At 38.4% G+C, this 10,920-nt stretch overlaps 1 protein-coding gene across 1 annotated transcript; it reads right to left on the minus strand.

Moving 5' to 3' along the window:
• Positions 1 to 5,824: 5,824 nt before the first annotated feature.
• Positions 5,825 to 7,266, minus strand: CEP19 (centrosomal protein 19). Its single transcript, XM_052648806.1, has 2 exons — positions 7,137 to 7,266; positions 5,825 to 6,444 (listed from the first exon to the last, which is right to left on the minus strand). Exons 1-2 carry the CDS (start codon positions 7,264 to 7,266, stop codon positions 6,083 to 6,085), a joined length of 492 nt encoding a protein of 163 aa, XP_052504766.1. The 3' UTR covers positions 5,825 to 6,082.
• Positions 7,267 to 10,920: the final 3,654 nt, after the last annotated feature.

A 10,920-nucleotide genomic window follows, 5' to 3' on the forward strand; every position in this document is an offset into this window, starting at 1 on the left:
ATTTCGTTAACAGGGCCTAGTCCAGTAACAGCACTTTGAGTAGCCTATCAGTGAAATCCTCACCCAACCTGGGAATGAGCATTCCTCGTGCCCTAGAATGAATTGGTCACAAAATGCCTCCCAAATCTTGGTTAAAATTGACTGGGGATTTCCTGGGTGGTCCAGTGGCTAAGATTCTGTGCTCCCAAAGGAGGGGCCTGGGTTCGATCGCTGGTCAGGGAACTAGATCTCACATGCTGTAACTAAGACTCAATGCAACCAAATAAAATAAATAAAATATATTAAAAAAAATTAAGACTGAAAGGGAAGTGATCAAAAAATAAAGAATGTTGCCCACTGTCAAGTTCGAGAATCAAGTCCTTAACCACTGCAGTCGCTGACCTACAGTACCTCTTGAAAGGAATTCAGGGCAAAAGATACCCCCTTCACCAGAATTAAATGTGTACTGACCTCCCCCTTTACTCTTCCAAACAGTTCTCAGATCTCTCTGAGAGACTGTCTCCCAGGTTATAACCCTGAGTTTGGTTCAAATAGAATTTTCCATTTGTTTCTTAGATGGATTATGGATTAATTCACCGTTAACTATTCACTCTTATCCCAGCTTCTCCTCAGTCTCACTATAATCTGATGGCTCTGCCTGGCTCACTAAGAAGACTGAAATCATGAACCTGCCCCTGGTTTCATAACTGCCCTATCACCAGTCTTCTCTCTTAGTCTTCCCTTTCCTTTATTTTAAAAAATTTTTATTGGATTATAGTTGATTTACTGTGTTGTGTTAGTTTCAGATGCACAGCAAAGTGAATCAGTTAAACATATATGTATCCACTCTTTTAAAAATAATTTTCCCATATAGGTCATGACAGAGTATTGAGCAGAGTTCCCTGCGCTATATGGTAGGTCCTTATTAGTTATCTATTTTCTATATAATAGTATATATATGTCAATCCGAAACTCTCAGTTTATCCTCCCCCATCTGCTTTCCCTCAAGTAACCGTAAGTTTTTTCCCTACATCTGTGACTCTCTTTCTGTTTTTTAATACATTCATTTGCACTTTTTTTTTTAGATTTCACATATAAGCAATACCATATAATATTTGTCTTTCTCTGACTTACTTCACTCAATATGACAGTCTCTAGGTCCATTCATGTTGCTGCAAATGGTAGTATTTCATTCTTTTTTATGGCTGAGAAATAATCCATTGTATATATGTACAACATCTTCCATTCCTCTGTTGATGGACATTTAGGTGGCTTCCATATCCTGGCTATTGTAGATAGTGCTGCAATGAACATTGGGGTGCAAATATCTTATCAGATTAGGGTTTTCTTCAGATATATGCCCAGGAGTGGGATTGCAGGATCACATGGTAGCTCAATTTTTAGTTTTTTAAGGAACCTCCCTATAGTAGCTGTGCCAATTTACATTCCTACCAGCAGCTCTAGAGAGTTCCCTTTTCTCCAAGCTTTTTCCAGCATTTATTGTTTGTAGATTTTTTGACTGGTCCATTTTGACTGGTGTGATACTTCATTGTATACATTGTCCAAGATCAGGGTGTCAGAATGTTCAGTTTCTGGTGAGAACCCTCCTCCAGCTTGCAGACTGTCAATTTCTTGTAATATCTTCACATGGTGGAGAACAGAGCAGAGCAAGCAAGTTCTCTTCTGACTCTTTTCAGGTCACTAATCCATTCATGACAGCTTCACCCTTAGACTTCATCTAATCCTTATCACCTCCCCCAAAGGCCCCACCTCCTAATACCATCACATTGAGGGGTAGAGTTTCAACAAATTAATTTTGGAAAAGCAGAATCATTCAGTTCATTCAACATTCAGTTCATAACACTTAGGTTAGGAAAAGAGTTCTTAGAATTGACACCAAAAATAAAACCTATAAAAGAAAAAAACTGATATATCTGACTTCATCGAAAATTTAAATTTTTTGCTTCAAAGACAACAGTGATAACATTTTTAAAAATCCATAGAAAAATATCTGCACGTCCTATATCTGAAAAAGAACTTGTACTCAGTGTATATAAAGAGCTCTTACAACTCTTTAATAAGAGAGACAATCCAGTTTTTAAATGAGCAAAAGATTTTCATAGACATGTCTTCAAAATATCTGATTTTGTGGACTTAAAAACAGGTGAATTTTGGGACTTCCTTGGCGGTCCAACAATTAAGAATCCATGCTTCCACTGCAGGGCACATGGGTTTGATCCCTGGTCAAGGAAATAATATCCCATGTGCTGTGTAGTGGGATCTTATTTCCCACAAATAAAAAAAAAAGTGAATTCTATGGTATGTATATTGAAATAAATAAGTTACACTTCAGTAAAGCTGTTTAAAAAATAGGAAATAGAACAGAATCAATATCTACAGTTCACGTGTTCTAAGAATGAACAAGAAGGGTCAAAGATAAGTGCAAAATTTCATCAAAACCAAATAGAGATGGAGATTGAAAAAGGTGGGAGAAGGGAAGGAATAAATTCATTCATGCAATAAACAGTTTTTGAGTATTTACTCTGTGGAAGTTCCTCAAGACATTTGGAAAGAGGCAGGTTTAAAGGAAAGGGAAAGCTCATGCATATAAAAGAATAAACCCAATAAAAATAAATGAGCAGAGGCTCTAAAAAGACATTTCTCCAGAGAAGACAGATGGTCAAAAAGCACTTGAAAAGATGCTTAACATCACAAATTATTAGAGAAATGCACATCAAAGCTATAATGAACTATCATACCAGTCAAAATGGACCAGTCTACAGTAAGATTAGAGCCAGATCAGCACTGAAAGTGACTGGAGTGGGGGTTAGATTTATTTAACAAGCTAAATGAGCTAGAGTTTGGTTACATACTGTATTAGATAAAGAGAGACAAAGTGATATGTCTTCTTTTAACATGTTGGAGGCTTGTCTATGTTTACAGACTGCAGAGAAAGCCAGCAGAGAATGAAGCTGAAAATGAGAAAGACAGAGGCAGAGAGAGAGAAAGAATAATTGAGGAAGCCAGCTTATAAGAAAAGATGGAATCCAGAGCCCTCTAGGAAAGCTAATTTCTCTGCAGAGTGGGAATTGAGAGAAAGTGAGGGAAAAATATTCTCATTTCACTTGTACACTCTGATATTTGTCTAAAAATGTAAGATTAAAAAAAAGTAAGATAGTGAATATGCATTAACTTTATAATGGAAAAACACTTAAAAGAACTCAGCAGAAGAATTAGCTTCGAACAAGACACATGGAGGAAAAAACCTGTAACTACTCAGCTCATATGATCTCCCCCTTCTGCCCTAGTTACAGTCCTCTGCTGTACATGTGTTAGTTTTGTTGCTTTGGCTGGACTATGTTAACAACTCAAAGGTAAAAGTTGCAGCTCATTTTGTACTTTTCTAATGCTCTCAATTTAGTGAATATAGGAGCTGTGCTCCACAAGCATAAAAAAACCCCAAAACATGGATTGGGAAATGTGAGGCAGAAGACAGTAACATAATCAAAAGATAATTATTTTGATACAAATGAAAACTTAGTATATGATGTGTATGCTCAGTCACTCAGTCCTGTCTGACTCTTCGTGACCCCATGGACCCCAGTCCTGCCAGGTTCCTCCGTCTAGAGGATTTTCCAGGTAAGAATACCGGGGTGAATTACCATTTTAAGGATGCATTTCAAGTCAGTGTAGGGAAAGATAGGTAATTCACTAGATAATGGTGTTGGTATAGTTGGATAGGCACCTGGAAAAAAGTAATGTCATATTTTACAGTAAAATTAATTCCTGTATAGAAAAAATCATGGGATCAAAATAAAAAGTCTTGGTGAAAAATTCCTTTTAAAATATGACACGAAATGCAGAAGCATACAGAAAAAATATTGATCAATCGGACTTGAAAAAATTCTTTCTGGAAAAAAATATCATAAACAAAGTGAAAAAAATATATATGACAAGGTGGAAATATCTGCAACTCATATCATAGATCATGGACTATTTTCCTTGATAAATAACTTTTTACCAATCCATAAGAAAAAGACCAGTAATCCAACAGAAAAATGAGTGGATGTAATATTTTTTATTTCATTTAAAAAAGGCTTATCTCATAGTGTATGAAGTCACTCAGTCTCACTCATAATAAAAGCAATGCAAATTAGAACTATGGAGATACCATTTTTAAATTATAAAACTGACAAAGATCAAGTATGACAACTCTTTCGATGAGCATGTGGGGAAAACAGGTACTCTTATGTACTGCTGATAGTTTAAATTGCTACAACCTTACTACAAAAATGTTTTTACTGTGCATTCGTAAAATATACTCTACCTCATCTCCTAACATTTTTCTTTTGCTCAATCTGTTTTAACCACACTGGCCTCTTTACACTTTCTCAAATATATCAAGCACACTCCAGCCTTGGGGACCTATGTACTTCCCATTTTCCACTACCCCTGATATGCATATCAATTTTTCCTTACCTCCTTCAAGCCTTTGCTCAAATGTCACCTCTTCAGTGAGGCCTTCTCTGAAGTCCCTGTCAAAAACAGCGGCACCCATACCATCCTTCTCTTTTCACTCTGTTTTTAACTCTGAGCAGGTATCATATGACATTATTCTATGTGTTTATTGTTTCTCCCCTCCAAGCAGACTGTAAAGTTTATCAAAGGCTACACCCCCAGACTCTTGAACAGTAGAAGCTCAGCATGTTGTAGGTGCTCATTAAGTACTGACTGAATGAATGGGACTCTTTGGCAGACAATCTAGCAGTGTCTATTATAATTCTGGATGCACAAACCCAGCAATTCCCCTCCAGGTGTCATTTACAGTTCTGCAAGATGGGGAGTGTAGAAGGTTTTTCACTGTGGTACGGTTCGTAATAGTGCCAGGGGAAAACAACCCAAGGCCAACTTTTGAAGTACATCATCTATATCTACACAGTGAAGTAATACGCAGTTATGGTGGGATCTCCAGCTCTGAAAGTTCTTTTGCTACCTTTGGCAAATAAACATTTGAGACATGGCCATCTTAAATCCTTGGTGATACCACTATAAGAATGATCTTTTTAACAAGACTTTTAATGCTCAAGAGAGTAGAGATGGACAGGTAGAAAGAGTAATTTTTACAACTTTATTTAATGAGTACTAATTTCCTTGCAGAAAACAGAGGATTTCTACCAATTAAATAATATTCTAATATGAAGAAAGATGTATCTATACGTATATTACCGTGTACAACAAAGATATTCTCTTTGTAGATATAAACTCATGAATAGGCCTAAACTGGCAGTACTTATGTTCATTTATTATGGGTAGATTTCCCATTTTATGAACAAACTTCTTATTTATGAGAAGAGGTTCAGGTTTCAGAATGTCTTGAGTGTATATTTCCTGATACTAGGGCAGGGAGAGGGACCAGAATTCCCCTGCTGTCCATCAAATTGTATCCATTTGCAGCTACAGAGCGTTCTACAGGGGTTCTCATCTACTACAGAGTTAAATGCATATAAAGATAATATATACAGGATACTCCCCTAGCAATCATCACGTCCTCCAATATTATCACATTATAATTTGCTTACTGTTCCTCAAATAAAATGTTCTAATTCCTATGTCTTTGCCAATCTCCCACAACATCCCTCTTTTTTTCCTCCCAATTTCTCTAATCAGGAATCCTACCTAAGCTTCTATCCAAATACTACCATCTCAAGGGCCAGCAAAATACCATTTTGCCAGTGAAGGACAAAGTCCTTCCTGACTATTCTACCTTACAGTAATCTAGGTTCTGATCCTCTTTATCAAGCATTTGGAACTAATCTTTTTGCTGCTTAATACCATTAAATTAGCTTTTCACAAGCTTTTGACTTATCTTCCAATTAGACTGTAAGCTCCTTAAAGGCAGATCCCTATATTTTGTTTTCCTATATTCCACAGGCACCTACATAGTAGATGCTATATATATCCAGGTTTGGAAAAGTAACACTGTCAATCCAAATGTGACCTAATCCGTACAGTGTTCTTTACAGATTTTTCTACAATCAATCTATGGTCTTGTATAAATATGCATTTTCTACTACTCAATAATTTTTTTTCCAGTTTTTGGTTATCAGAAATCTTCAGCTGACTCTGTGTCCCAGCCACAGGACTGTAGCTGTTCATCCTGTGGGAACTCCACTTCAATATCATAGACAAAATCTGGATCATCCTTCTTCTTCTGATTTTTCTCAAAAAGTTCATCCATGATGCTCTTCCTTTTGGCAAGTTCCTTGTCATCTAGTTTGTTCAGGTCTTCCTCAGGATCAATGGCTGTTTCCCGTTGAATCTGTTCCATTGTTTCTGCCAGACTCTGCCCCCACAAGTTACCTCGTAAAAAGCTGAATAACTTCTCCAGCTGCTTCAGGGATACCTGTTCCAGGTAACCCTTGTGTCGTGGATTATTCTTTAATTGTTCAGCAGCTCTGCTGCAATCTAGGAGCGAGAAACAAAACTATTATACCACACACTATTATACTACTGTAGTCTCAGAAGTCTCAGACTACTGAGGCCCCACAAATTACTGAAAGCATTACCTATCATTATAGTCAAGTAGCTACGTGGCTTTTGGGAATGAATTAAGTTACAGACCTATTTCTTTACATCCAGCTTTGAGTGTGATGGGGGAAGGATCGACATATTTTTTATTTCTGTAACTTAAAATCACTTTGAGGAGATGTTAAGTACTTCCAACTGAAGAAAATGTCTGAGAAGAAAAAGTAGTATTACAGCTTTAGATATTAGAATTGGTACTAAGGAAATATCAAGACTACAAATTAAAAAACACATTTGGAGGAGGAGAAGGGAATTAATATTATTGAATAATCCTATCTCATTTAACCTCCTCCCAGGGATGGAGGAGCCTGGTGGGCTGCCGTCTATAGGGTTGCAGAGTTGGCCATGACTGAAGCGACTTAGCAGCAGCAGCAGTAGCTGACCTGATAAAATTTCCTTTAACAGATTAGGAAATGGATGCTCACCAAGATTAAATAATTTAGTCAAATTTACACCCCCACCCTGACAGTCATGACTTGAACCTTGGTCTGTCTAACTGAAGGCCATATCACTCCATTACATGAGACTGACTCAGATCATAGTTATAAGAGGCAAGATAAAACATAAGATACCTGAATACTTGGAAAAGTTTCGGACTGGCATGATGCGCTGGCGATTCTTCCCCTTCATTTCATTCTCGTAGATTAAGATAATAGCCGGAGGCTGGAACCTAATTCCACATTTTTTGGCAGTGCACATCATTCTCACATACACTTCACAATAAATCAGAGGAAATCTGATGACAATGTGTTAGTCACATAATGACTTCCTGCTAAAGGGGAAAAAAAGTTAAGTGTTGGGTAAATCACATCCCTCCCTGCTTTTCCTCCCTGGTGAATATGGCTCTAGTCCAGTTCTGGAGATACATGGTCAGTTCAAGCTCAGTATTTCAAGAGCTATCTTGAAAGTTCAGTTTGGCCCTGGGTTATCCTTAATCTGTAGAATCCCTGCTTCATTGAGGGATGCAGGCTGGTTCACATATGAACCTAAAATGCAATTCAGTTTGAATCTCTTAGTGCACTGTACTTTTAACCAAAGACGGTAGGAACCCCTAACTCAGCCCAAGAATCAACTTACAGGATCTCTTTCTGTTTACCAATTAAACAAGTATGTACAAGCACCCTCAATGTCAAGGTACTAAGGATTTTTAAAATCTTTTAAATATATTATGTCCTGAGAGTTTCCCCAGACCAGACCTCCCCCTCCTGTACTTCCCCAATCATTCCACTCTTTGAGGTATTTTTTATTTGTTTTGTTTTTCACTGCACTGGGTCTTCATGGCAGTGTCTGGGCCTCTCTTAGCTGCAGTGCACAGGTATGTAGGCTCTCAAGTTCCCCGACCAGGGAGCAAACTTGCGTCTCCTGCATTAGAAGGCAGATTCTTAACCACTGAACTGGCAGGGAAGTCCTTCATTGAGTTTCTTGCTTTTTTTTTTTCTTCATTGAGTTTTTGGTAACTACTTATTTAATCAGCTATCTTTTTGTCTTCTATTCTGTATGCTCCTTGAGGGCAGGAAACATGTCCAAAGTTCACCACACTATCCCCAACACAATATCTGGATTAGGTATTCCATTGTTTAATTCAGTGTATCCTGTACATTCTCTAAGTGTTGATGGTCTAGAAGTCTGATCAAGAAGGCAGACCCGAAGCAGAATCAGCCTTCACATTTTCAAGGCAATAAAGCTTATATGGCTTTTATTTCAACTTGTTTCACTACATGATGTTTTTTCAGTTACAAGAAAAAGTCATTTTAAAGGTTAATATTTTTCATTCCCTCTTCCCTGCTCTCAATGCAAAAATATATTTAATTATAGGGAATGCTTTAGATGTGACTATGGTATTCTCAGGAAGATTTGCAAATGTCAAAAAATCTAGAAGTAAAGTAGCAAAGGGATGATACCTTCATAAATTTAGTTCTGCCAGAGAATCACAATAGAAACAGGATTACTTAATAGATATTTACTGGAGAATTGGGAAGGGGTAGGAAGAAACATACAAAATAATAATCATCCCTGATTCCTTCCAGTCTTTTTTCTAGACATAGTTTTAGTATGTTTTTATATTGATACATACTATTTCCTGCCTTTAAAATTTTTAAAAAAACTTATCTTGCTGAAAGTGAAGTCGCTCAGTCGTGTCTGACTCTTTGCAACTCCATGGACTGTAGCCCATCAGGCTTCTCCATCCATGGGGTTTTCCACACAAGAATACTGGAGTGGGCTGCCATTTTCTTCTCCAGGGGAATCTTCCCCACCCAGGGATTGAACCCAGGTCTCCCACATTGCAGGCAGATGCTTTACCCTCTGAGCCACCAGAGTGGATTTATAATGTTGTGTTAATTTCTGCTATATAGCAAAATGACTCAGTTATAAACATATATACACATTCTTTTTTGTATTCTTTTCCATTATGGTTTATCACAGGATATTGACTATAGTTCCTTGTGCTATACAGTAGGACCTTATTACCCATGCTATACATGACAGTTTGCATCTGCTAATCTCAAACTCCCAATCATCTCTCCCCCAAACCCCCTCCCTCGTTGCAACCACAAATTCGTTCTCTATGTCTATGAGTCTGTTTCTGTTTGTAGATAAGTTCATTTGTGTCATACTTTAGATTTCACATACACTGTATTATATGGTATGTCTTTCTCTTTCTTACTTCACTTAGTATGATAATCTCTAGGTCCATCCATGTTGCTTCAAATGGTATTATTTCATTCTTTTCTATGTCCTGTCTTTTAAATTTAACAACCCATGTAATTTTGTCTTTAAATGCAAACTTAATGTCATTCTAAAATGCAAACTTATGACTGCAAATGTTTTGTTCTATGGATATACCATAATCTATATTATTCAGCTCTTACTGTTGGACTGAGAATTTTTACTCTTAGGAAATGGATCATATATAAAGAACAGCTTTGTCAAATTATTGTGTTCTGTCTCTGATTTGATTCAGTGATCCCATCTCATCCCTTCTTTCTTCTTTTCCTTCTCCTCCTCCTTCTTCTCCATCTCTTTCCTTTCCTTCCTTTTTTTTTTAAAAACAAATACTTCTCCCAGTTCGCCTCACTAAAATTTGTTAGTAGTGAGCACAATATAAATTCCACACACTCATGTGACTGTATTAATAAATAATGCATGAAAGTTATGCTCAATAATGAAGTTTTATGACTATACTCTTTTCTTTCTTTTTAAAATTAAACTTTTATTTTTACTAAAGTATTGTTTGTATTGTTAATGTAACATAATTTCATGAGGCTCATAACAAAGAACTGCTGTCCTCACCCCGTCCCCTTTCCACAGGTAATCAGTTTCAATTATTTTAAATGTTTCTTCCAAAATCTATCTCTATATTTCTTAACAGCATGCTTATATTGCTATATTGAATTTTAGGTAGTATCCAGATGGCACTAGTGGTAAAGAACTTGACTGCCAATGCGAAGGCACAGGAGACACGGGTTCGATCCCTGGGTCGGGAAGATCCCCTGGAGAAGGAAATGGCAACCCACTCCAGTATTCTTGCCTGGAGAATCCCATGGACAGAGGAAACTGACGGGCTACAGTCCATGGGACCGCAGAGTCGGACACGACTGAAGCGAATGAGCTCTGAATATCTCTCCTTTAAGACATTCATCTTAGGGCCCTCCGTTCTGCTCTAATCTGCACCTGATACTCTCCAGGTCTGCTTACATATTCAATTCATGAAGACAGACGACACATTTACCAAGTTTTTCTTCTAGACATTAATACTTTCCTCCCCAGGGATCAATGACCGGCATATCTTGCCAAGCATCGCCCACAGCATCTAAGAATGTACGGATTTTGCCATCAGGTAGACGATCCTCTCCCTAACCATGCCCCTCACTAGTGCAAGGCTGATTTTCTTATAAGTACAGAAAATGCATCTTCTGCAGGTCAACGTCTAAAACCTGTCCACCAACCGTAGTGCACCTAGGAGCACTTAACTTCACTTTAAGGCCAGGCAAAGCCTGGCGCTGCAGAAAAGACGACAGCCACAGCTTCGCAGACGTGACTGTAGGGTGAATTCTCAGGCAGCAGGATCGCATCGGCAAATACCTGGAAGTGGAGGAGAATGCCGGGAGCTCGGCTAGGCGGTTCCCAGGACAGCGTGCGGGGTTCAGTGTCAGACTCGGGGTCCACGGAGCTCTCCCCAGACCAACAGCCCTAGTGCACGTCACTGCGCTTGCGCCACTCCTCGCTCCGCCCCCGACCGTGAGGGCGAGGGGCGGGGCGACGAAGGTGCTGGACGAAGGCCTGCCGCTATCCCGGAACATTTAGGGGCGGGGAGCCGGGAAACTGCAGGATCGCGGGCGTGCGCGAAGCGAATCT

The sequence above is a fragment of the Budorcas taxicolor genome, chromosome 1, assembly GCF_023091745.1.
Source record: "Budorcas taxicolor isolate Tak-1 chromosome 1, Takin1.1, whole genome shotgun sequence".
NCBI classification, from domain to species: domain Eukaryota; kingdom Metazoa; phylum Chordata; class Mammalia; order Artiodactyla; family Bovidae; genus Budorcas; species Budorcas taxicolor.